General features: G+C 40.5%; 1 protein-coding gene across 2 annotated transcripts; it reads left to right on the forward strand.

Annotated features, from left to right (window-relative positions):
* Nucleotides 1–27,514, forward strand: LOC111143404 (YTH N6-methyladenosine RNA binding protein 2). Of its 2 annotated transcripts, XM_022497113.1 has the most exons (6): nucleotides 23–207; nucleotides 702–726; nucleotides 970–975; nucleotides 1,310–1,389; nucleotides 4,504–6,090; nucleotides 26,667–27,514. In XM_022497113.1, exons 1-6 carry the CDS (start codon nucleotides 181–183, stop codon nucleotides 26,688–26,690), a joined length of 1,749 nt encoding a protein of 582 aa, XP_022352821.1. In that variant the 5' UTR covers nucleotides 23–180; the 3' UTR covers nucleotides 26,691–27,514. The 2 variants fall into 2 exon arrangements, with proteins under 2 accessions (XP_022352820.1, XP_022352821.1); XM_022497112.1 differs by lacking the exon at nucleotides 970–975 and having other exon boundaries at nucleotides 1–207.
* The last annotated feature ends 133 nt before the right edge of the window (nucleotides 27,515–27,647 follow it).

Raw genomic sequence — 27,647 nt, forward strand, 5'->3', positions numbered from 1 at the left:
CCGAGTCGGAGCCGGAGCCCGAGCCGCGCGCTGTGTCTCCGCTGCGTCCGCCGAGGCCCCCGAGTGTCAGGGACAAAAGCCGCCACCGCGCCGCCTGCTCCCGCCGCCAGGGCTCATCCGCCGCCGCCGCCGCCCTGACGAGAGTCCACCGCTGTCGCTACCCGCGAGGATCCGAGAGCCATGTCGGCCAGCAGCCTCTTGGAGCAGGTACAGGCCCGGCCCGCATGCCTCGGCCATTGTGTGAGGCGAGAGGGAGCCCGACTAGGCCCGGGCCCGCCGCCCCCGGTCGGGCCCGGCCGAGCCGAGGCGGCGCCTCTCGCGGGCCAGCTTTCGGGCCTCTCAGGCCGGCCGCGCCCAGCGCCTCGCTCTCCGCCCGCTCTCCCCGGGCCTCGGAGCCCACCGGCCGCGCCGCGTTCCCTCTTCTCAGCGGGCCTCGTTTTCTTCCTTGTTTCCTTCCCCTTCCTTGAAACGCTAGTCTCCTCGCGTTGTTTCTGGCGCGTCCCCCGCTTTTTCTCCCCGGGCCCCGCCGGCCAGCGCTTTTCCCCGCCTCCCATTTTCAGCCTCCCCCTCACCATCATTCCTGACGCCTCCCTTCAGGCCTGCTCCTTTATTCCCTTCTCCGGCCCGGCTTTAATTTGTCTTTCCTTTTCCATTTCTTCCTTGGACGACTTGCTGCTTGGCGACGTTTTCTTCGCCCGCAGAGACCAAAAGGTCAAGGAAACAAAGGTGAGCCCAGCTCCGCCGGTGGCCCTGGGCCGGGAGGGGTACGCGGAGTAGTGGGGGCGGGGTCTCCGGGAAGCGCCCCAGGGAGAGGACCTTTCGGAAGCCGCTTAGTTCGCAGGTGCCTCACACTTAAGTATTTGACCCTTTCGGTGTGTTCTTGCAGCTGGCGAACAGCTTTTCAGTGAACAAGGAGTAATTCATTAAGGGTGGGGGTGGATTCGGTTTTGAAATGTCCCAGGTCCTTAGTTTCCTGTAGGTCTTAGAAGGCCTTTGTTTTTCATCCTCGTGGATCACACTCTGGAAGTACTCACATGTGATGGGGGAGGGGAAGCCGGAGGGAATTGAAATCTAGAGGAGCCAATAAAATGACCTTTTTAAGATCAACTTGCTTCGGGTGGAGGGAGACATTTTCATTGACGAATATTGCTCCGCTTTCATTCTCCTCTTTATCCGTTTTTCTGAAATTCAGACTTAACTTGCTCTGTTTAGTGAGGCTTTTCTCCGGGTTAGAATAGATTTGCTTAATTTGGGAGATAGGTTGTGCGATTGAGACACTCCTAATGTATTTGAATCTTTTCCCCTTCAGTACAAAATGGATCTGTACATCAAAAGGATGGATTAAATGATGATGATTTTGAACCTTACTTGAGTCCACAGGCAAGGCCCGTGAGTAGTTAACCATTTACATGCCTGATCAGAGGGTGTAATATACCGTATTTTTTCTCTGCCTTATCAGTTAATCTCATTTTCAGAGGGTGACTTTTTTAATACCAGTCCTTGTGTCGTAAAAGGAGTTACTACAGATGTTACAGACTTAAGATTCCCATCGTTGTTGACAGCAAACATACTCTGAGATTGGAAGTGATAGCATTTTATAGTATACCAGCAGCACCTGTTAGTAATTCTCCTTACCAAGAATGTAACGGTGCCAAACTGAAGAATACTCAGTTTAAGTATTCTGACTTTTTACCCCCCAAACCTTTTTCTTTTAGGAAAATTGGATGCATATGTGATGGGAAAAAAACTAATAAAAAATCACCTGAACTTTATTTAGTGCTGTAGAACTGGAATCTTCCTTTTCATCTGGTCACTAGTTAGTAGGTTGTTAGGTTATCCTAACTTTTGGACTTAGGTATTCCTTTTTCAAGTTGAGATGTGTCTATATCTGTAGAAATCAATTTTGTACACCTCCAGTTTCTCACTTGTGGGAGCTATAGAATTTATAAAATGGAGTTAAAGGAAGATAAGATACTGTTTGGTGCAAATGAAGATCAAAAATGATTGAGGATTTTGCTGTGTAACCTGTTTTTCTAATTTCTTTTAGGTCTATATAGGTTCATATATTAACATGGTCTGTGTATGTAGAAACTACTTTCATTTGTCAGTTCTTTTGTATTAATATTCTGGGTCCCAAAGATACAACTTACAAGGTTTTAGCTAATAAATACAAACCCACAGATTTAATAAACCAAAAGGAAAACTTACAGTAACGCACCGAAGATACCCTAAAAAATGAAAAAGCTTATGAGATATCTATATAAATTCTGAACAGATGCCATACACTAGATTTGAAAACTTGACATATTGGTGCATGCCCATATTTGGACCTAATTCTTGCATAAAACTTTTAGATCCCCCATGTAAAATTTTCTCCATTGAGAGTGTAGAAACCATTTAAGCAAGTGATTGGGAAAAGTTTTCAGAGAAGGCAACCAGTTAATCAGGAAAAGTAGGAAGGAAGTAGAGGAATGAACTATTTATAGGTTCCTGCTATTGAAGTAGTTTGCTTACATAATCATACAGGGAGAGTGGGAGCATTTGGAAACATAATTCTAGGTAGTTCTTGTGAAACATTGTGTAATTCATATTTTTGAGCTCAGGGGCATGTGGGAACCTGCCAGTTCAGGTGTAGGCACTCAGCTATGTGATGGCATAACCTGTGATATTAAGTGCATGTTTTTTACTTCTCAAGCTAAAGCTTGAATGTCTTTAAAAAATTCTGGGGTGTGGGGGAGTAGAAATCATGGTTGAATAGATGGATAACTTGAAAATCTTTGTTCTTTGTAGTTTATCAAGAGTAATTCTTCTACTTTTTAACCATTATTTATTGCCTTATGTTGGAATAATCCTTAAGGCTTAATCCATTGATGATAGACTGAATTTCTTATTTCCTAATGGATTTGAGTCTTAAAATTTTAACACTGTCTTCGAGAAACTGATTTTTCTTAAACCTAAGGGGATGTGTGAAAAGACTTACTCCCCCCCCCTTTTTTGGTAAGGAAAATATTGGCAGAGAAAAGGACCATTTTTATCAAATTGCATTAGTTGAAACATTTAATTTTCAAGTGCTATGTCTGGCTAGGGAGAATAGTGTTGGCTTTGATAATACAGACTTAAGGCCTGACATACTTATGGTCATCCAAGAACAAAATTCTTTATTCAGTAGTTAACAGGTTCTTATGTACCAGAGCTGCTATTTTAATTCCAGTGCAGTTAATACAGTGTTATATTAGTTTTAGGAGTGCAGTATAGTGATTCAACAATTTCGTGTATCACTCAGTGCTCATCAAGATAAGTGAACGCCTGCACCAGAGCTATTTTGAAGTTAGGATACTCTATTTTGAGTTGAGCTATATCCATACCTATACAGACCAATTTTTTATATCTGTAGCTTCTCCCTTATTGGACTATTCTGTGAGTTATAGTATTAGGTCAAGAATGATTGAGGTTTTTGCAGTGCAGTCTGTCTTCTAATGTGTTGACTAGTTGAGTATAAGTTTATATTTTTGGTTATTCCTTAGAATAATTTATTATTTTTTTTTTATTTGACAGACAGAGATCACAACTAGTCAGAGAGGCAGGCAGAGAGAGAGGGGAAAGCAGGCTCCCTGCCGAGCAGAGAGCCCGATGCGGAGCTCGATCCCAGAACCCTGGGATCATGACCTGAGCCGAAGGCAGAAGCTTTAACCCACTGAGCCACCCAGGCGCCCCTCTTCCTTAGAATAATTCTTAAAAATACAGACTTTCAGTGTTTTTGGAATTCCCCTAGTTTTAATGGAAAAGTCAGGTGTGCATTTGAAGCCATTAATTTTATAGGTGAAGCAGACCAGATAGCAACATTTTTCAGTTTTAAACTTTGGAAGCTATTGTGCATTGCCTTTCCAGGTTATAATTAAATAGTCGTATCTCCTAATGTTCCCAAATGGTTTGCCAAGAGGCTAATGATGTAAACTAGGTCTAATAAACCTTGGTTTATGGTTGAGGAATGGCTGCACAGATTTTTGGGATAGAATTTGAAATTTCCAGTTCTTTCTGTTTCTTATCTATTATAGTATGGTTTTGATAGGAAACTCTTAGGAACACTCCTCTGATCTGCCAAAGTTCACACTCCTTGAATCCACAGAGAACTGGTTTTTAGTAAAAGCATCATCTCAACACTTCTATAGAGTAAAGACTTAATACTTTTTGCTGGGTTTTCCCTTTCCTCAATTCTAGTGCTAAAGTTAAGGCTTATATGTATGTCCTAAACTGTATACTGTTAAAGTTAAGGCTTAAATTGTATGTCAGTTTAACTTGAAATGTTTAAACATTTTAATTATGAAACTAAAATCTCTTTCAGTGTAAGAACCAGGAAGTTTATGGGAAGAGATCACCTGAAATAGTTGCTTTTCTAGTTGAATTAGAATTGGGTGAATAGTTGGAAGAGGAAATGTCCTGATTGTTGTTTTATTAATTTTTGTGTTTAATTTTGATTTGCCTTTTTTTTTTTCCTTTCCACAGAATAATGCATATACTGCCATGTCAGATTCCTATTTACCCAGTTACTACAGTCCCTCCATTGGCTTCTCCTATTCTTTGGGTGAAGCTGCTTGGTCTACTGGGGGTGATACAGCCATGCCCTATCTGACTTCTTATGGACAGCTGAGCAACGGAGAGCCTCACTTCCTACCAGATGCAATGTTTGGACAACCAGGAGCCCTGGGTAGCACTCCATTTCTTGGTCAGCATGGTTTTAATTTCTTTCCCAGTGGGATTGACTTCTCAGCTTGGGGAAATAACAGTTCTCAGGGACAGTCTACTCAGAGCTCTGGATATAGTAGCAATTATGCTTATGCACCTAGCTCCTTAGGTGGAGCCATGATTGATGGACAGTCCGCTTTTGCCAGTGAGACCCTCAATAAGGCTCCTGGCATGAATACTATAGACCAAGGGATGGCAGCACTGAAGTTGGGTAGCACAGAAGTTGCAAGCAATGTTCCAAAAGTTGTAGGTTCTGCAGTTGGTAGTGGGTCCATTACTGGTAACATCGTGGCTTCCAATAGTTTGCCTCCAGCTACCATTGCTCCTCCAAAACCAGCATCTTGGGCTGATATTGCTAGCAAGCCGGCAAAACAGCAACCGAAGTTGAAGACCAAGAATGGCATTGCAGGGTCAAGTCTTCCACCACCCCCAATAAAGCATAACATGGATATTGGAACTTGGGATAATAAGGGTCCTGTGGCAAAAGCCCCCTCACAGGCTTTGGTTCAGAACATAGGTCAGCAGCCAACCCAGGGGTCTCCCCAGCCTGTAGGTCAGCAGGCTAACAATAGCCCACCAGTGGCTCAGGCATCCGTGGGGCAACAAACACAGCCATTGCCCCCACCTCCACCACAGCCTGCCCAACTCTCAGTCCAGCAACAGGCAACTCAGCCAACCCGCTGGGTAGCACCTCGGAACCGTGGCAGTGGGTTCGGTCATAATGGGGTGGATGGTAATGGAGTAGGACAGTCTCAGGCTGGATCTGGACCTACTCCTTCAGAACCTCACCCAGTGTTGGAGAAGCTGCGGTCCATTAACAACTATAACCCCAAGGATTTTGACTGGAATCTGAAACATGGCCGGGTTTTCATCATTAAGAGCTACTCTGAGGACGATATCCACCGTTCCATTAAGTATAATATCTGGTGCAGCACAGAGCACGGTAACAAGAGACTGGATGCTGCTTATCGCTCCATGAACGGGAAAGGCCCCGTTTACTTACTTTTCAGTGTCAACGGCAGTGGACACTTCTGTGGCGTTGCAGAAATGAAATCTGCTGTGGACTACAACACATGTGCAGGTGTGTGGTCCCAGGACAAATGGAAGGGTCGTTTTGATGTCAGATGGATTTTTGTGAAGGACGTTCCCAATAGCCAACTGCGACACATTCGCCTAGAGAACAACGAGAATAAACCAGTGACCAACTCCAGGGACACTCAGGAAGTGCCTCTGGAAAAGGCTAAGCAGGTGTTGAAAATCATAGCCAGCTACAAGCACACCACTTCGATTTTTGATGACTTCTCACACTATGAGAAACGCCAAGAGGAAGAAGAAAGTGTTAAAAAGGTAACCAGTTTACCATTCTTTCTTTTTTTTTTTTTTTTTTTTTTAAAGATATTATTTATTTATTTGACAGAGAGAGAGAGATCACAAGTAGGCAGAGAGGCCGGCAGAGAGAGAGACGAGGAAGCAGGCTCCCCGCCGAGCAGAGAGCCTGATGCGGGGCTCGATCCCAGAACTCTGGGATCATGACCTGAGCCGAAGGCAGAGGCTTTAACCCACTGAGCCACTCAGGCGCCCCCCAGTTTACCATTCTTAAGACTTACAACGAAGGAGAAGGAACTAGAGAGAACAGGAGAGGTATTCTGAATGGTTAATAAAAGCTTTGTAAATAACAAATGTATCACTTAACAGTTTAAGCCTTTATGGAAGTATAATTGATGTTACTGTTTGGCTTAGTATGTAGAAATGTGAGCTTAAGTTAACGGAAAGCGGAATTTAAATGATGCAAAAGAGGTGAAGAACAAGGCCAGAAGAAATGCAAAGGGAATAATTGAAGTGATAGAACCATGAAAATTCAAGTAGGAAAAGATTGAGGCCTTAATATGGCAGAGGAAAGGTTAAAGTTCTGTTACAATTAACTTTTGGCTTAACTCAGGTAAGGTGGTTAAGTCAGGAGTTGGTGTGCCACCAAGCCCTGACATCGCTTTTTGCTTGCCTTTGATTACTGGAAGTATTAGGGAATGTTTTGGAACTTTTTCCTTGTTCCTGTCCTCCTTAGTGTTCTGCTTAGTTACTTTTTCCAAAACCTTTTTCCCATTTGGAAACATAGTATGTATTATATAAAACTTGGAAACATAATCATAAAAAGCTGATCTCTTGCTCTTAAAGTTCTTTTGTATTCCTGAAGAGTAACCTCTTGTTCCCCCTCTGTAACAAGTGACAATCTTGGGCAGAGTGATGGGGAATAGGTCCAAACTAAAGAGTTGGAATTTATTGGAAAGTGTTGGTAATGCTTGGTTTGTGTGTATTGAGTGAATGTAAACTTTAAGACCATAGAGAATGGTAAAATACGAGTTGGGGCAGAGTTTATGTTATCTAGGACTTTGACATATTTAAATGTAGGAAGTAGGTGAAAAGATTATTATGGGCAAGAAGACTTTTTTTTTTTTAAAGATACATTTGGGACGCCTGGGTGGCTCAGTTGGTTAAAGATACATTAATGATTGAGAGAATCCTAAGTGGTTAGCTTCAAATGTAAAATAAAGTTTATTAAGTTTATGTAAATATATTTTTCTTAGGTTTGTCATGAATTCTTACAGGTTTTATATATTTGATATAGGATCTGAGGCACTTGTTACGCCTCTATAAAAGGTTATTTTTTGAGCAGTAGAAGGAGGAGGGCTGTATGATTAGATTCTCCACCTGGATAACACAGACTCAGAGATGCATAGTTGTCCAGCTAAAGCAGGATGGTTGCCTTCTAGTGTGTGCAGATGAATAAAAAATGGAGATATATTTGTCAGTGATGCTAGAAGTATAGAGCCACATTATGAAAAGTTCACTGTCAAAAAACTTTTTCTTTAGGGGCGCCTGGGTGGCTCAGTGGGTTAAGCCTCTGCCTTCAGGTCAGGTCATGATCTCGGGATCTTGGGATCGAGCCCCGCGTCGGGCTCTCTGCTCAGCAGGGAGCCTGCTCCCCCCTACCACCTCTGTCTGCTGCTCTTCCTACTTGTGATCTCTCTCTCTCTGTCGAATAAATAAACAAAATAAAATAAAAAAAAAACAAAACAAAACTTTAAATTCCTCTTTTCCCTTCCCCAAAGTTTACTGGTTTAACTTAAAATCTGCCATAATCTTGAGGAAATGGTTTACTGATTATTTTCACCAGACATCTGAAAGGCTCTAAAGATGTTTTAACAGTCTCCTGTATCTAGAGGAACTTAAGGGGGTGCTTGCATGGCTCAGTGGGTTAAGCCTTTGCCTTTGGCTCAGGTCATGACCTCAGGGTCCTGAGATCGAGCCCCGAATCAGGCTCTCTGTTCGGCAGGGGGGCCTGCTCCCCACCCCCATCTCCCACCGCCTGCCTCTATACCTACTTGTGATATCTCTCTCTCTCTCTCTCTCTCTCTCTCTCTCTCTGTCAAATACATAAATAAAATCTTTTAAGAGAAAAATAGAGGAACTCAAGGATGGGAGGCCATGACCTTTTAAGCGTCATGTAGTTTCACAGTAGATTATTAAAGTGTGTGAGGGGCATCCAGGTGCTTAGTTCAACCACTTGAAACATGCGTAATGTCAATCCCATATTATGAATCTGCTTGCTTTCATCTGCAAAGTTCTGTCCCACATGTTGTGATTAAAAATAGGAAGGCAAAAACAAAAATAGGGCAAAGACAGGAATGTACAGCATAAATGATAAGATTGACTTGTATGTATTGGAAATAGTGGGGAAACTTGGATTTAAAAATGAAGTAGCAAATTTGAGCGCTGTTAATTTATGTAGACTTTTAATCAAGTTTGTACTAAATTCACTGGAGCAGTTCAGTGAATAATAATTCAACTTCATAAGGAGGTGTAAGTCATATGTTGGAATTCACCAGCTTTGTGATGTTTTCATAGTGAGTGGTAATAATAAAGGTTTAGGGTCTTTGTTAAGCCAACTAATGGATCTTTCTTAAAACCATTCCATAAAGACTTCTGGTGAATGAGTATATGAATTGTTCTCAGGCTGGTGAACAAATTACCAAAAAAAAAAAAAAAAAAAAAAAAAGAAAGCTTCGACCATACTTGTGTCAGATTACTTTTTAGTTTACCTTCTGTTAGAAAAGATTGCTAAGGTTTCAGGAAGGTACCTATGATTGCTTCTAAACCCAGTTAACATTTCAGTCAATATTGCCTTACTTCTCTTGCCTACTGTTGACCTTAACATTCTTACATAACTGATGTAAAGCTAGTCTTTTTTAGGCTTCCAAGATAAAACAAATTTCATGAGAGTCAAACTGTTAGCTCATTGAGGCAGTAGACTCCTTTTAGGTGGGGTGTTTGTATGTGCACTCGTGTATTATTTACAAGATTCCAAAAAATTGTGCCAAGTGGGCATAGTAACTCAAGTGGGGAAATACGTAAGCTTCATCCTGAAAATGATGTCACAGCTATTCTAAAGTTCCATGATTGGGTATGTATCTTGGCAGAACACACTGAAGCAGAACTATAGCCATTTTAGCCTACTATTAGCAACTTGTTCTGTTCCATGTTGTAATTCAGTATCATAGAAGCTTCAAGCATTGGATCTATCTGGCTTGAAACTTCAGCAAATTTTAGGAGTATCTCCCATATGTGGTTTACTCTTGTGTACTTCAGATACTATTTTGTAACTGGCTTTCTGCATTTATTTAGAACCTTTGCCTAATTGTTAAATATTCTTCTGTGACATCACTTTTGATGGCTTCTTAGTATTCTTTCATAGATTTATTATAATTTACCAATCCTTAATTTTTAGATTTGTCAGCTGCTTTTTTTTTTCCAGCTGAAATAACATTGCAGTGAACATGCATTGATTAAAAATGCCTATTCACATCTGTCCTACAATGTTTGTTTGTTTGTTTGTTTGTTTGTTTGTTTTTTAAAGATTTTATTTATTTATTTGACAGATCACATAGGCGGAGAGGCAGGCAGAGAGAGAGAGGAGGAAGCAGGCTTCCCGCTGAGTAGAGAGCCTGATGCGGGGCTCCATCCCAGGACCCTGGAATCATGACCTGAGCCAAAGGCAGAGGCTTTAACCCACTGAGCCACCCGGGCACCCCCTCCTTTTTTTTTTTTTTTAAAGATTTTATTTATGGCGGCTCCTAGGTGGCTCAGTTGGGCGTCTGCCTTCGGCTCGGGTCATGATCCCAGGGTCCTGGGGTTGAGCCCCACATTGGGCTCTGTGCTCAGCAGGGAGCCTGCTTCTCCCTCTGCCTGCTGCCCCCTGCTTGTGATTTCTCTCTGTCAATCATAAATAAAATCTTAAAAAAAGATTTTATTTGTATATTTGACACACAGAGACGGAGAGGGAATATAGCAAGGTCCTGACATATCTATATTTATTTATTTATTTATTTTTAAAGATTTTATTTATTTATTTGACAGAGACACAGAGAGGGAACACAAGCAGGGGGAGTGGGAGAGGGAGCGACAGGCTTCCCACGGAGCAGGGAGCCTGATGCGGGGCTCGATCTCAGGACCCTGGGGTCATGACCTCACCCGAAGGCAGAACTTAAAGACCAAACCACCCAGGCACCCCTATATCTTTTCTTTGCTGTATGCTAGATACTACTGAGAAATCTGGAGTGTATTGTCAGGGAGCCTTACATTAGTGACAGGTAAGCATACAAAACAAAGCAGTTTCTCAAGATACGCACAGGGTGACAGTTTGAAAGTGAGGACTGCCTAAACCAGCCTGGGTTGTGGGTGGGTTGGTCACAGAAGAAATTCTGGAAGAGGTGATCTTTTGAGCTGAGCCTTGAAAGATGTATAGAAGGTAGCCAGAGGTGTTTGGGGGAAGAATAAACATAGATCAGTTCAGGGCAGTCCACATCTGTGACTATAGATAATTTGGAACAAGAAGTCCTGTACAGTTTAAGAGCAAGTCTAATTGGTATTTGTGGAGTAGGTTTCTCCACAATGGAAGCTTGTTGGAGGTTGGCTTAGGAAAAAGGAGTTGAATGAAATGTTCATGCAGTTAGTTTGATATAGAAGGAAACTGAGAAAGGCACAAAATTAGTTTAAAAAAGTTCTAGAGTTTAAAAGAAAGGAAGGTTTCATTTGAATCAGGATGGAGGAGCTCCTTGATGTTACCTTTTTAAGTTTTTATTTTAATTCTAGTTAACATACAGTGTTATAGTAGTTTCAGGTGTGTGATATAGCAGTGATTAAACAATTCCATAAATCATCCGGTACTCCTTGTCATTACCTTTGCATGGAAGACAGTGAGAAGCTTGTAGAAGTAAAGATGAACCAGTACATGGTAATTATAATTATCATTACTGAATACGCAACAGCTCACTTCTTCCAATGATGTGTTTCATACACGTTATTTGTTTCTCATCATATCCCTGTGTTCATCAGAATGTTTAGCTTAAATGATTTGGAAGGAGAATATGATAGCTTGTATCAAATGCCTTTAAGACTGGTAGGTTTAGGGGGTGTCTGACTGGCTCAGTTGGTAGAATACGTGATGTCCTGATCTCAGGGTCATGAGTTCATCCCCCATGCTGAGCATAGGTTTTACTTAAAAACAAAAGACTAGGGACGCCTGGGTGGCTCAGTTGGTTAAGCAGCTGCCTTCGGCTCAGGTCATGATCCTAGCGTCCTGGGATCGAGTCCCACATCGGGCTCCTTGCTCGGCGGGGAGCCTGCTTCTCCCTCTGCCTCTGCCTGCCATTCTGTCTGCCTGTGCTCGCTCGCTCGCTCTCTCTCCCTCTCTGACAAATAAATAAAATCTAAAAAAAAAAAAACCAAAAAAAACACAAAAGACTAATGGGTTTATTCTCCTTGTCAGAAGATAGCACCAGAACCAATGAATACAGGTTATAGGGAGGAAGGTTTTTGTAAATAGTAGGGAGAACTTTCCAGAAATGGAGTTCTTAGTCATGGGAGGGTTTCAAGAAGAGACCAAAAGAACTTCTATTAGATACGTTGTAGAGAAGATTTATACATGGAATAGTCTGTACCAGAGAAATCAAGAATAAGAGCGTTAGCTAGCCCAAGATAACATTCAAAATTCATGAAAGGAATGTATGCTACTGAACAGGTCTTTTTAGGAAGGTTATTTCTGTTTCGTAATTTCTGACCTATTACTTACTACATATAAGAAATAAAGGACTTGAGGCTAGAAGGACATGGATGACAGAAAGGACTGTTAGAGTCCCAGTAAATCTTAGTACAGATAAGATATATGGATATTTTAAAAATATTTACTGCATTAGTATTAATGAAAAAATTATTACCTAGAACATACTGAAGAGGGTGTCCCTGGGTGGCTCACTCAGTGCCTGCCTTGGTTCAGGTCATGATCCTGGAGTCCTGGGATCCAGCCCAGCAACAGGCTCCCTGCTCATCAGAGGGTCTGCTTCTCCCTCCAACACGCTCACATGCTCTCTCTCTCTCGTGCTCTCTCAAATAAAAGCTTAAAAAATATAAAAATAAAACATATTGAAGATTTATCAGAGGAACATAGAAATGATTATTTAAGAGAAGTGTTACCTTTTTCTTAAAATCCAGTTTTCCTATGATGTTGGTCCAAGTAATGTTTCTGTCTCTTTTTTTTTTTTTTCCCCAAAGAGAAAGCAGGAAGGGGAGGGGCAGAGGGAGAGGGAATATCTCAAGCAGGAGGAATCTCTCACACCCTGAAATCCTGACCTGAGCCGAAATCAAGAACTGGACACTTAACTGCCTGAGCCACCTAGGTGCCCCAGTGTTTTTCTTTATAAGGAGGTTTTGTGGGTTTTTTTGGTTTTTGTTTTTCCTTTATGGCCATCTTCCTAACCCTTTGATTTGGACCTTTAATCAGTTGTTGGGAAATACTTGAAGCTGTCAACCTTGGCTCCATTTTCTTTTTCTTTTTTCTTTGACTAAGTTCTGTGCCCAGTGTGGGGCTTTAACTCATGAGCCCGAGATCAAGAGTCACCTGCTCCTTGGGGCGCCTGGGTGGCTCAGTGGGTTAAAGCCCCTGCCTTCGGCTCGGGTCATGATCCCAGAGTCCTGGGATCGAGCCCCGCATCGGGCTCTCTGCTCGGCAGAGAGCCTGCTTCCTCCTCTCTCTCTGCCTGCCTCTCTGCCTACTTGTGATTTATGTCTGTCAAATAAATAAATAAAATCTTTAAAAAAAAAAAAAAAGTCACCTGCTCCACTGACTGAGCAAGTCACGCACCCCTGCTCCATTTTCAGCTTTAGAAAAAAATTAAAAATACACAAATAAAATTTGTGATAGAAAAGTTAGAATATGTCACTTTAGCCAGATGTGTTTTCTTATTAAATTCTTAGGGAATAAATAATCATGGCATATTGTTCTTTCGATTTAGTATTTCTGCCTTCCACCACTGGTTTAAATTGCCTCTTCAGAACTAATGCAATGCTCGGTGTCCTGTTTTAATTGAAATGGCAAACCTGAACTTTCTGTAAAATTCTAGGGATGTTTATGTCTACTTCGGTCTTGCAGATAAGTTACTTGTCTCTCTGCCGAAAGGGTTAAGGAAATTCTGTTTCTGGACTTGGTTTTTGTTAATTGTCTACCCTTAAAGTGATAGAATATTAATGCAGATTAAATTTAAGTGTGTCATGTCTGTGGCTCTGCATATTTTGAATAGCACAGTAACTCATAGTTACTCATCACCTTCCTTGCTTTGTGGATAGATGAAGTGCCTTTCTGCAGCCTACTTAAGGGAGGACTAGAAGAGAATAGATGACTCTGAATTTGGATCTCCTTGAACGATGCCCTTTGTATCTGTCTTTGAACAAATGTTTGTGTTTAAATGAGGTGTCACCTTTGCGGGATAATAGGTGCAATAGAGTATAATGAAGAAATGGTTTTCTGAAAAAGAGTGATACATTTGGGGAAATTTAGGAGGGCTTCATGGAGGAAGAAACATTTGAACCATGTAAGAATGAGTAATAAACACTCAGATGATAGCACAGAGCTTGGCACAAGGGGCACATAAATGTTTGGTATATTCTCATTTTAGATGAGGAAGCAGGCTCAAAGAGGTTATTTGTATAGGGTCTCATTGCTTAATAAGTTGTGGAATTGGTATTTCAGTGATGTCAATGATGTGGAGCTGGCTAATTGTGAGCTGCTTAGCTTTGAAGAATTTTAGCAGGGTGTCTGGGTGGTTCCATTGGTTAAGTGTCTGCCTTCGGCTCAGGTTATGATCCCAGGGTTTGCCACTCCCCCAATTTGTGCTTGCTTGCTTGCTAGTTTTCTCACTCACTCACTCTCTGTCAAATAAATAAATAAAATCTTTAAAAAAATTTTTTTTATGGGATGCCTGGGTGGCTCAGTTGGTTAAGCGGCTGCCTTCGGCTCAGTTCATGATCCCAGCGTCCTGGGATTGAGTCCCACATCAGGCTCCTTGCTCACTGGGGAGCCTGCTTCTCCCTCTGCCTCTGCTGCCACTCTGTCTGCCTATGCTCGTGCGCGCTCTCTCTCTCTCTCTCTCTCTCTCTCTCTGACAAATAAAATCTTAAAAAAGAAATTTTAGCAAGCTGGCTGTTAAACATTATTTTGACATTAAAATTAAATACATTGTATTAAAAGATGTCTTAAATACCTTTGTATTTATATTAAATACATTATAAACCAGTTTGTAAGAAAATTAAAATTAAACTACATAAACTTAGAATACAATTATTACTACTGTTAAACCATAATACTCAAATTTATCACTGCAGGTTATTTACATCTGTTTTATCAATGTATAATACTGTATATAAACTATGTAATACATAGCTCTGCCATGTTATTTACACCATGAAAATTGGCAAATGCTGTGACGCCTGGGTGGCCTAGTCAGTTAAAGTCTGCCTTCTGCTCAGGTCATGATCCCAGGGTCCTGGGATTGAGTCCTGCCTTGGGCTCCTTTCTCAGCGGGGAGCCTGCTTCTCCCTCCGCCTGCCACTCCCTCTGCTTGTGCACTAGTGCTCTCTTGCTCTAGAGCTCACTTGTGCACGCATGCTCCTGTGCGCGCCCTGTCTCTGACAAATAAATAAAATCTTTTTAAAAAATTGACAAATGCTATGTATGTAAATCAGGACTTGGTTTTTGTTAATTGTCTACCCTTAAAGTGATAGAGAAAATATTCATGCAGATTAAATTTAAGTGTGTCATGTCTGTGGCTCTGCATATTTTGAATAGCACAGAAATCTGAGGAAATAGTCTTCCAGAATTTGAAAATTACTGGTTTAGCAAAGAAGTTGCTCAAATCATGGATGAAGTAGTGAAGTTCTGACATACGCTTTTGTTTCAGTTTTGTCTTAATAAATGATAAATGGAAATATGTTGGAGCTGCATCTGAATAGAAAAGTCTCTTTGGGCCCAAAGCCCATGGACCATTATATGGAATTTGCCCTGTAGAAAAGTGGGGAGGGCGTTCTAGGAAGGGGAGACAAGACAGATCATATTCATAAACATGATCTCATGAATGCTTAGGTTGTTTTCAGAATAATGAGAAGTGGAAAGAATGGTAATTGGTAAAGCTGGAGAGGTTGGTTGGGCCCAGCAGTATATGAAGTTTTGGTTTTGGTTCCCTCACCACCACCTTTTTTTTTTTTTTTTTTCCCCCTTAAAGTAGGCTCTGCGCTCAGCGTGGATGGAGCCTGGTCCTGGGCTCCATCTCCCGTCCCTGGGATCATGACCTGAGCCGAAACCGAGAGTCAGATGCTTAATCAACTGAGCCACCCAGGGTCCCCCTCCCCGCCTTCTTAAAGTTTTTATAAAATTGTCTTCATTTTACAGTTAAGGAACTGCGATTTAGAAGGTGTAACTTTCTCAAGATCACCAGCTAAGTTGTAGATGAGCTGGAATTTGTCTTGCCCCAAAGCTGTTTTTGTTCTTTGGATTTGCTGCATCTTCTCATTTATGGTTTTGTTTTTTTTTTTTTAAAGATTTTTTCTTTAATCTCTGCACCAGTGTGGGCTCCAGCTCACAACCCTGAGGTTGAATCACATGCTCTACTGACTGAGCCAGCCAGGTGCCCCCACATTTATCATTCAAAACAGTTAACAACAATGTTCTGTTATCTACTGATGCCATTCACCTCTTTGAAGGTATATGAGGAGAGCATAATTAATTGAAAATTTAAACCTTTGTTTAAGCGCTCAGGATATACTTACTTCATCACAGGCATCAAAATGGAGCTAATTGGATCCACTCTGCACAACCTTGTGAAAGCTGCTGCTAATGACAGGCGGCAGGAATAAGGGGAAACACAAATGACTCTGGATGTAATGTACTCTGAAAAGGTTCTAAAATTGAGTGGGAAGGTTCTAGTCTATCTCACTCTCATTTTTTACACAGATTTGCAAGATTATTTCTGTTTAGTGGTGAGCCAGAACTAGAACCCAGACAAGTTCTTGGGTAATTTCAAATCATTTATAGCAAGTGTTACTTTACTTGAAATCCATAAGCCTGCAGAGGGATGGGGAGGGGAGCAGGGTGGACCTAGATGAGTGTTTCAGAGTATAAACAAAAGGATGGTAACAATGATATAAAATAAGCTTTGAGTCATCTGGAAAGTATTTACAGAAATGCTGGTAACTAGGCTCTACACCCAGACTTATTAGTAATTTAATTTAGTGAGCTCCATAGGCATTTTGTTATGGGATTACAAGTTGATGGAGAAGTTTCTCGGTTTACATAAGTTACCATCAGTGAATACTTAAACTGCAGATTGTTGTCCTCTCTCACCTACTCAAGGAGCATCTGTAGAGACAAGTCCTTGGAATCTGCATTTTATCAGCTCTTATCTATAGGTGATTGCCTTGTATTTTTCAAGTTTGAGAACTCCTGGATTATATATATCATTAGTAAGTGTTTTGTGTGCCTCTTACCTCAAATTGCTCATGCTTATTTTTCCTGTACATTTGGTTTCTAAAGTTTCTTTCTTTGTACTGTAGTCCTGTCTTTTCCCCCAAAAGTCTATTATCTGTTCATCTCAAGACTTCATCTTTAAAAGCAGTGTTAGAACTCACATGTGTTTGATAAACCTGGCAGTGCTTTTTAGTATTGTAGTATTTTGAGCAGTTTGCCCATTTTTAATTAGCTATCAATATTGTGAGTCTCTATTTGCCTATACTTTTTTTTGTCCATTAAAAGGGGGCAGTCTCTTTGACTAATATCCTGTACCTGTAACTTGATGTTATTTATTTAAGGAAAAAAAATTTTTAAGTGAGAGGGTCAGAGGGAGATAGAGAATCTTAAGCAGGCTCCATGTCCATTGTGGAACCCAACACGGGTCCGGATCTCATGACTCTGAGATCACGACCTTAGCCGAAATTGAGAGTCAGACACTTAACTGACCAAGCCACCTAGGTGCCCCTGTGGCTTGATGTTATAATCTACTTTTTAGAGACATTGTGGCTGTTTCTAAGAGACACTAGTTTTACATTATTTAAAGATTGATTTATTTTAGAGGGGGAGTGAGAGCACAAGTGGAAGGGGGAGAGGGAGAGAGATTAAGCAGACTCCTCACTCAGCAGAGCCCTGTGTGGGGCTTGATCCCAGAACCCTGAGATAATGATTTGAGCCAAAACCAAGAATCAGATGCTTAACCAGCTGCACCACCCAGGCACCTCAGATTCCTCAGAATCTTTATGTACTTTTCTGGATCTCTATTTGATCAGGTGCCTGAAGTTTTGCATTATTTAGTTCCTTTTATTGTATCTTCCTTTCTGTGCGCACGTTAATTTTTTTAGAGTTGTTAATTTTAAGCTGTAATATTTAGTGGCCACTAGCCATCTTGAAGTTGCCCAAGCTAAGATTTTAAAGGCTGATTTTTAAAGGTAATCCATTTTTGGGGGCACCTGGGTGGGTCAGTGGGTTAAAGCCTCTGCCTTCGGCTCAGGTCATGATCCCAGGATCATAAGATCAAGCCCCACATCGGGCTCTCTGCTCAGTGGGGAGCCTGTGTCCCCCCCTCTCTCTGCCTGCCTCTCTCCCTACTTGTGATCTCTCTCTGTCAAAAAAAAAAAAAAAAGTATTTTTCAGAGGGGGAAAGGATTCTATAAAGTATGTTACGTATGATGGACCTTAATTTGTGTATACTGGTTGATAATTATAGAGAGCATGAATTCTAGATTCTGTGGTCTTAACATATCATATTTATAGTAGCAGAAAGTCTAAGCACTCTAGAAAATCTAATATATCTACCACTATGACTGATTAGAGCAAGTAAACTTCTTGGAGCTTTAGTAGTTTCTTTTAAGGTTTTACTTATGTATTTGATACATAGAGATGGAGAAAACATAAGCAGGGGGAGCTGCAGGGAGAGGGAGAAGCAGTCTCTCTGCCAAGCAAGGAGCCCAATGTGGGGCTCAATCCCAGGACTCTTGGATCACAACCTGAGCCAAAGGCAGACGCCCAACCATCTGAGCCACCCAGCCATCCTGCTTTCGCATTTTTTGTAAATCAGAGAAATACCTTACTGTGGGTGTTAGAATTAAGTTACATACAAATTCTTTGCATACAGGTTTCATAGAGGTTTTTTATGAATGATTATGATCTATATAAATATGTACTTGTTTATTTTGGATCATCAGATTCTTCAATAACTTTTGGCATGGTACTTAAAAGTGCTAATGAGTTTCCATTTTGGGGTCTGACCCTTAGAATACACTGAAGAGGGCACAAGAGTGAAAGGGAGGTCTTTAAGAGTCTGGCACATTCCAGATGAGAGATGACAGTAGCTTGCACTAGAAAGATATTGAGGGAGTTGTTAATGGTTCTACAAGATATTTTTGGAGTTAGAGCTGGAGAGTATCATCAGATGTCCGGAAATCTTATTCTAATGATTACTTCATTCTGAATTTATCTGTCAAATGCGAAATATGTTTGTACTGAGAATGGAGGGGATTTGAGAAGCTATTAAAAACCTTATTTGTTGAACTATATTCTGCAGTGTTTAGAGAAATTGGTTTTATTGTGAAATTAGTTTTGGTTCAAATGTTTTTACTGGAAGGCCAATGAGTGATTTAGAGAATAGTCAAGACTGTCACACCATTTCATTTGATTTGGAGCTAGTGTTTTCTCATTATCTTAGTTAAGCTAAAAAAATGTTAATGTGTGATTTATCTTATCCTTGTTCTGTTCATAGTCAGATTTATTATTCAGGTACTGAAAATAGTGGATTATCTAGGTTTTTACTTCTAACCCTTTTGGTAAAATGTGTATAGGAGTTCAGCTTCTAATTAGCAGTCTTGGAAAGAATTTGATGATAGGAAATGTAAATGCATTAACTTCATCTTGTTGCTCCTACTTCGGTTCCCAGAAATTCATTCAAACTAAGTGTCCATTTCTGCACCTAGAAAAACTTAAAAGGGGATGAGAAGGTAGAAGATTTTTTTAAAAGATTTTATTTCTTAGAGAACAGTGAGTGGGGTGGGGAGAGGGAGAGGGAAAAGCGGACCCCTCTTGAGCAGGGAGCCAGACAGGGTGCTTGATCTCAGGACCCTGAGATCATGGCCTGAGCTGAAGTCAGACACTTAACTAACTGAGCCACCCAGGCACCCTGAAGATATATATATTTTAAAATATATTTATTTTAGAGAGGGAGGGTTAGGGAGGGGCAGAGGGAAAGCGTGAGAGGGTGGGGCTCAATCCCGTGACCCTGAGGCCATGACTGGACCCAAAATCAAGAGTGAGACGCCCAACCAGCAGAGCCACGCAGGTGTCCAAGTACAACATAGTGATTTCACTGGACAAGTTAGTATGTTATATTCTGCTCACCACAAATGTAGCTACCAACTCTTGCCATGTAAGGCTATGTCATAATACAGTACCATTGACTATATTTCCCTTGCTGTATGTTTTATCCTCTAACTCATTCCATACCTTGAAGACTATCTCCCACTCTCCTTCACCCATTTGCCCATCCCTCCCACCTCCCCTCTGACAACCATCTGTTTTTCTCTGTATTTATGGGTCTGTTTCTGCTTTGTTTATTCATATATTTTGTTTTTTAGATTTCACTCTATGAAAGTGATTTTAGTATAATCATTTTATCATGTTAGCCCATCCACATTCTCTTATGTTCAGCCAGGGACACTGAAATTTCTGTTCCTTTCTCTCAAGGCCCCTGGGGACATAGAACAAAATTATTTGAGGGGTATAGAAGTAAATTTAATTTTAGGGGTGAATATCCGTTTTTAAGGTCAATAAAATTATAGCCGGCAAATAAATATATGTCTCAGTTGTATTTAAGGGCTTCTTAAAAGTGGAGAGAGTAGGATGGTAGTAGAAACAAGGGGATATTAAGTTTAGAGGAAAAAAATCTGCAGAAAGAGAAATATGTATTACAGGAAGAGGTTTCAAATGTGCATATTTTAGGTAACATTGCCACCTTGTGGTTTTGGAATATTTCCTAGAGATGAAGTTTTGTATTTTATAATCATAGATATAAACTGGGTAAGGACTCAGGTGGAATGGATGATTAGTATGGGTATTACCTCTAGTTTTTAAGTGGCAGACCAGATACTGAAGGCTAGAAACTTCTTCCCTTGGTTTACATTTTCTTAATATCTTTATTATTTTTAAAAATTTTATTTATTTATTTGACAGAGAGACAGCAAGAGAGGGAACACAAACAGGGGGAGTGTGAGAGGGAGAAGCAGGCTTACCAAAGAGCCGGAAGCCTAATGGCTTCCCAGGATGACTGTGGGATCATAAACCTGAGCCAAAGGCAGACACTTAATGACTGAGCTACCCAGGCGCCTGTCTTAATGTCTTTAAATTTATCTTTATTTCTTAAGATTGTTTCTTTAGACTCGTTATTGTTCTTGTTGAGATTTTGGATTGATTTGAAGATTAGGATGAAAGTGTCCTAATGGGAAATTTGGGGGTGGGGTGTGAATTCAGTACGATCTTGTCTGTGATTTTCCTCTATTCTTTATTACCAGTACAAGATCCTTAAGCTCTAGGAATGCATGCATCTTCCCTTCTAGCATTTGGTTGTTTTCTGGTTAACTGGGACTTTGTAGTTAATTTTGTGTTTGTTCTTGAGGATCTTATGTTTACTTTATTGCAGATAGCAAATCCATGGCGGGAGCTTAACCTTGACTGACCACTTCAGCCTGTTCTTACCACACATCTCACTGTAACTGTCTGGCCTGTGGCTCTAGATTTTATTTTATTTATTTTATATTACATTATGTTATATTATGTTATTTTATTTTAATTTGACGGAGTGAGAGAGCACAAGCAGGGGGAGAAAAAGGGGTAGAAGCAGACTCCCTGCCGAGCAGGGAGACGGATGCAGAGCTCAATCCCAGGACCCTGGAATCATGACCTGAGCCGAAGGCAGATGCCTAACCATCTGAGCCACTCAGGTGTCCCATGGAAGCACTAGATTTTAAAAAGGGATGGGCTGTCATTGGCTGGTTCCACATGACAGCACCATGGGGGAAAAAAACACTTGACATACCACTTTCCCTGTTATGATGAGTCAGTAGCATCTTCGTGTATAAAAGCTGGAGTGTTCAACAAGACATAAATGTATGTTTTGCTCATGGCAGTTCTGTCTGGGACTTGTACCCATTGGAGATCTGATTTTGCTTTTATGTGCTCTTCTGCTTTCTTCCCTTTATTATATATCCATCATCATTCTCCTGGTTCCCCCACCTCCTTACTTTCTATTTATTAAATATTTTTTTAAAGATTTTATTTATTTATTTGACAGAGAGATCACAAGTAGGCAGGGAGGCAGGCAGAGAGAGAGGGAAGCAGGCTCCCCGTTGAGCAGAGAGCCCGATGCCAGGCTTGATCCCAGGACCCCGGCATCATGACAGAGGCTTTAACCCACTGAGCCACCCAGGCGCCCCTTGTTTGTTAAATCTTAACTGGGGTAGACTGGTTGCTTAGGCATATTGGCAAATACAGCTGATCTACAGGTAAAGCCCTTTGGCCATAAATTGTCAGAGCATTTAGTGGAATTGTTCTCAGTGGTTATAGGAAGTAGTCACAAAAGTGAAAGAAAGCTGATGTAAGAGAAGTCTTTAATAGAACCTTAAAACCTAAAAGGTTTTAATGTCCCAAAGTGTCTAAAAATAATGGTCCTTGTGTTAGAACATTCTCTTTGTCATCCTTTCTCATTCTAAAAGACTTGTAAAAAAACTGCTAGGTAACTTTTTAAGAAAATATGTACTTTTTTTTTTTTTTTAAAGATTTTATTTATTTATTTGACAGAGAGACACTGAGAGCGGTAACAGGAGCAGGGGGAGTGGGAGAGGGAGAAGCAGACTCCCTGCTTAGCAGGGAGCCCGATGCAGGGCTCAGTCCCAGCACCCTGGGATCATGACCTGAGCCAAAAGCAGATGCCCAATGACTGAGCCACCCAGGCAGCCCTTTTTAAAATATACTTAAAAACTTTTTTCAAAAATTTTTAAAAGTATGGGGCTTGAACTCACAACCCAGAGATCAAGAGTTGCACACTCTACCAACCTAGCCAGCCAGGAGCCTCTTTTTTTTTTTTTTTTTTTTTTGCTAAAATACTCTGTATTTGGGGTTCCTGGGTGGCTCAGTTAAGCATCTGCCTTCGGCTTATGTCATGATCTCAGGGTCTTGGGTTTGAGCCCTGCGTTGAGCTCCCTGCTCAGCAGGGAGCCTGCTTCTCCCTCTCCCCTCTGCTTTTTTGCTCTCTCAAATAAATACATAAAAATCTTTAAAAAAAAAAAAAAGTGCTCTGTGTTTAAGGACTTTTAGTGTAGGTCTGAGGAAATAAACTAATTTCATTATTTTATTTATTTATTTAGAGTGGGAGAAGGGGTAGAGGGAAGAGAATCTTCAGCAGACTCCCTGCTGAGCATGTACTGGATCACATAACTCTTGAGTTCAAGACCTGAGCCAAAATCAAGAGTCACTTAACTGAGCCACTCAGGTGCCCCAGAAATAAACTCATTTCAAAGTTTTATGATTTGTTGCACATAAGTTTTAGTGTAGCTAGTATTTGCAGAAGAATGAAATGAAAACTGTAATTTTCTCCCCATTTTTATTAACTTTATTTATTTTTTTTTTTAAGATTTTATTTATTTATCAGAGAGAGAGAGGAGAGAGCGAGCACAGGCATACAGAATGGCAGGCAGAGGCAGAGGGAGAAGCAGGCTCCCTGCCGAGCAAGGAGCCCGATGTGGGACTCGATCCCAGGACTCTGGGATCATGACCTGAGCTGAAGGCAGCTGCTTAACCAACTGAGCCACCCAGGCGTCCCTATTAACTTTATTTTGAAATAGTTTCAAACTTAAGAGAAATTTCAAGAATAGTTCACAGAATGTCTGTATACTTTTCATCCAGATTTGCCACTGTGCTGTTTTGCCACATTTATTACTTTATTTTTCTTTTTGGAGATGGGTGATTTTTCTGACCATTTGAAAGTAGGTTTCAGATAGGTCCTTTTCTCCTCAATATTTTGCTGTTAATCCCTAAAAATAAGAACATGCACTATAACCATAGTGTGGTTAATCAGCGTCAGGAAATTTAACATTGACATACAGAACTGTTATCTACAAATCTTATTTGTATTTTACCAGTAGGTCTTAATGTCCTTGATAGCCATTTTTTAATGATCCAGGTTCCAGTCCAGGATCTTGTAGTTTTCATGTCTTTTTGGTCTCTTTTAATCTGCAGTGTTTTCATGTGCATACCACACCCCACCCACCCAGGTGCTTTGTTTATGACATTGCCTTTCTGAAGAGTATATGCTGTTTATTTTTGTAGAATGCACCTCAGTTTGTCTAAGGTTTCCTCATTAAGTACACTCTGATTGTGTTTCTCTGGCAGGAATACTACAGAAGCGACTTTGTGTCCTCAGTGCCTCACATTAGGAGGCTATTTATGCCATTATTGGGAATGTTATTTTGATCACTTATTTAAAGTGTTCACTACGTTCTCCGTTATAAAGCTATTTTCCTTTCCTACTTAAAAAAATAAAATCTGGTGGTTTTTTTTTTTTTTTTATTGGTGCCAAATCTATTTTACTTTTCAAGATAGTATGGAAATGCTTAAGTATCTTTATACTGAGAACATGGATGTTATCTTTATTATTTGTAATTATATAAGCATATTTTTTGTGTCTACTTCAAAACTACTTGGAAATAGAACAGCAGTTAATCGAACTTGCTTAATTGTATCAGTGTGATATTTTCTTGATGTTGATCAGGAGATTAAGACAGCTAATGCCATTTATTTGTGTGTAATTTGCGTAATTTAAAATAAACCTGTGAGGCGCCTGGCTGGCTCAGTTGGAAGAGCACGCGATGACTCTAGATCTGCTGCTTGTGAGTTTGAACCCCATGTTGGGTGTAGAGACTACTTAAATAAATGAAACTTAAAAAAAAAAAAAAAAAAAAAACAATTTTATTCAAAAGTCAGTTGTAGCATGTTACCTACTGCTAAACTCCTGTAACTTGTGAGTGAGGTTAGTTGAAGACATCATCTTTACTTTCTTTTTTTTTTTTTTAATTTATTTGACAGATCACAAGTAGGCAGAGAGGCAGGCAGAGAGAGACAGGAGGAGGCAGGCTCCCTGCTGAGCAGAGAGCCCGATGCGGAACTCAATCCCAGGATCCTGAGATCATGACCTGAGCCGAAGGCAGAGGCCCTAACCACTGAGCCACCCAGGCGCCCTCATCTTTACTTTCTAAGAGCTTTTTGATTGAGTTGGGACTAATTTTACATAAAACAAGACAGTGCAATTTTAATTTTTAATTGTGGATGCAAATTTAAAAAGACATTGAAAGCTGTGGGGGTTAAAGAAGTTTTAAAGAAGGTGTATACGTTGAGGGACAGAAGGCCACATGTTCCTGGCTTAAAAAATAATAAAAGCATGGGAATGAGATTGAATCAAGAAAACTTGATCTTAGCCAAAAGGCCGAGAAGCGATGAATCCAGAAACACTGAAGAGGGGCGCCTGGGTGGCTCAGTGGGTTAAAGCCTCTGCTTTCGCCTCAGGTCATGATCCCAGGGTCCTGGGATCGAGCCCCGCATCAGGCTCTCTGCTCAGCAGGGAGCCTGCTTTCCTTCCTCTCTCTCTGCCTGCCTCTGCCTACTTGTGATCTCTGTCTGTCAAATAAATTTAAAAAAAAGAAACACTGAAGAGTCCAGAGTGCTGGTCCCTCTCCCCCGCCCCTCTGCTCCTTCTCCCACTCACGAGTGTGTCTGTGCTTTCTCTCAAGTAAATAAAATCTTTAAAAGAAAAGATAACTGCTCTTTCTGAATACTGTTTTTGTATCTATGGATTAATTTAGCCATAGGGGTAGTCAATTCATCACAAAGTTTCACTTCGTTGACTTTTACATAAGCATTTGTAATAACATGGTATTGAGAAAGAGCCTATATATGGCCCTAGGTTTGAATCCTGATTTTATTTTTTAAGATTTTTAAAATTTATTTGACAGATCACAAGTAGGTAGAGAGGCAGACAGGGAGAGAGGGGAAGCAGGCTCCCCGCTGAGCAGAGAGCCCGACGACTCGGGGCTCAATCCCAGAACCCTGAGATCGTGACCCGAGCCGAAGGCAGAGGCCCAACCCACTGAGCCACCCAGGCACCCCTGAATCCTGATTCTTTTTTTTTTTTTTTTTTTAAGATTTTATTTATTTATTTGACAGAGATCACAAGTAGATGGAGAGGCAGGCAGAGAGAGGGAGGGAAGTAGGCTCCCTGCTGAGCAGAGAGCCGGATGCGGGACTCGATCCCAGGATCCTGAGATCATGACCTGAGCCGAAGGCAGTGGCCTAACCCACTGAGCCACCCAGGCACCCTGAATCCTGATTCTTATTAGTAATACTGGTCAAGGAAATTTTTTGAGCTTTAGTTTTCTTAGGAATAATACAGTCTGTGCAGCGTGGTTATGAAGATCATTATTATGTACAGTGTCTGGAACATGGAAACCTATAAGTGGTAGTTGCTCTTCTTTTTAGTAGGAATCATATTTTACCATGGATAAATACTCAAGCAGATTGATGAATCAAGTCTAAGTTCAGGCCTGTGTGCTCCTAACCACTTAATGTTTTTGCTTTTATTTATTTATTTTTAAAAGATTTTATTTGTTTATTTGACAGGGAGCACAAGCAGGGGGAACAGGAAAGGGAGAAACAGTTTCCCTGCTGAGCAAGGAGCTCGATGCGGGGCTCGATCCCAGGACCCTGAGATCATGACCTGAGCCGAAGGCAGAGGCTTTAACCATCTGAGCTACCCAGGCTTTTGCTCTGTGAGATGTGTTTCCTCACTTTACAAAAAAGGGAAATTTGAGGCCTATGAGTATGCCTAAGGCCTTAGCACTAGTATAGAATGACTCTAGTACTATTAGAGTTGTGTTTTTTGTTTTTTTTTTTTAAGATTTTATTTATTTATTTGACAGAGCACAAAGCAGGAGAGGCTGAGGGAGAGGGAATGGGAGGCTCCCTACAGAGCAGGGGAAAAAGCCTCATATGGGACTCAATCCCAGGACTCTGGGATCATGACTTGAGCTGAAGGCAGTGGCTTAACCAGCTGAGCCACCCAGATGCCCCTTAGAGTTTTTTTTTTAGTATATTTTATATACCGCTTCCCTTCTTTAGGCTTTTGATGAATGGTTTGAGTTAATTCCATTAGGCCCATATTTGGGAGGATTGACAAGTGTTAGCTTAAGCCAACTGTAATTGGAAAACAGATCTGTTTAAGTCATGCAAGAAATTTTAAAGTCAAGGAAAAACAATTTTGTATTAATTGGGATGATTGTTTACTACTTTAGTTTAAAATATAGGAAGTAAAAGTTTTTATTTGTGAGGTATATTCTATTCAGCACAAATAGCTAAATTTTTATTGAGTTACTTTAAAGTTTTAATTCTTAAGCATGTTCAGATAAGTCTTAACTAACCATTTCAATTTGTTTTTGTTTTTGTTTTTTAATCTCTGTAGGAACGTCAAGGTCGTGGCAAATAAAAGGCAGTTCTGCACAGACTGCAGCAACGGTTGCATCTGCATATCCTAAGAGGAAAAAAATGACCTTCAAGAGAATTAGGACTTTTTTCTTAATTTCATTGACTTCAGAGACGATTGCAGACTTGCAGTTTAAGTATTGGAATTTCACAAAAGACATAGGACTTAACTGGAAAATGAAAAAAAAAAGAAAAAGAAAAAACTAAACAAAAAATCCCTCTAGGTAGTTTAGGTGAAAAATGTCCCTTTTATTTTGGCTTTGGTTGTGATTTCAGAGCATAATGCTTTGTTTTTTTGTCTTTTTACTATGTTTTTCGGATTTTAAAGTCCGTAAGTGCATACAGTTTTCTCTAATTTTTAAACCCTTTCCTCTCCCCATTTTGACATTTGCACTTGGAGAACACTTGAGTTTCGAAGATTTTGGGCCTCCACCCCAGAAAGTGGGAATTTGGTTTTTCCCTTCCGAACTGGAAGAACATTTTTATGAAGAATTTTTGTCTTGGAGAATTTAACAGTGTTACCCAAGGTTGTGTCTTTAAGGGTGGTTCATTTTCTCTGACCCTTTGTTACTCAAAGTAAAGTACTAGGAGTCCTAAGAAACTTTCTGTTCTTGTACATTATACTGATTAAGTCAGGATTAATTTGATTTCAAAGCTAAGAACAGTGGTAAAAACTTGTTTACAGAAATGCATTTTGGAAGAGAAAAATATTGTAAAACGTGTAGTGAATGTTTCTTCAGTTTATTGTTCAGCCAATGAGGAAAGGGCATTGCCTTTCTTTTTACCATTAATCACTTCTCAATAAACGTGAGATCCTGTTGAGCATCACTTCTAGTGCTATTTATTAGTATGATTTGAGTCTTCTGTGTTTTATGAAAGATTTGGAGCATTTATGGAGATTGGAGTTGTATGAGGTGAGATGACAACTGGTTTTAGAAAGTTTGCTGAAATGAGATAGTTC

The sequence above is a fragment of the Enhydra lutris genome, unplaced genomic scaffold (genome assembly GCF_002288905.1).
Source record: "Enhydra lutris kenyoni isolate GAN:26980312 unplaced genomic scaffold, ASM228890v2 scaffoldscaffold9, whole genome shotgun sequence".
NCBI lineage: Eukaryota > Metazoa > Chordata > Mammalia > Carnivora > Mustelidae > Enhydra > Enhydra lutris.

Coding starts and splice junctions, on each gene's coding strand:
- LOC111143404 (XM_022497113.1), top strand. CDS start 181: ATGTCGGCCAGCAGCCTCTTGGAGCAG. Junction 208..701: donor CCAGCAGCCTCTTGGAGCAG/GTACAGGCCCGG, acceptor CTTCGCCCGCAG/AGACCAAAAGGTCAAGGAAA. Junction 1,390..4,503: donor TGAGTCCACAGGCAAGGCCC/GTGAGTAGTTAA, acceptor TCCTTTCCACAG/AATAATGCATATACTGCCAT.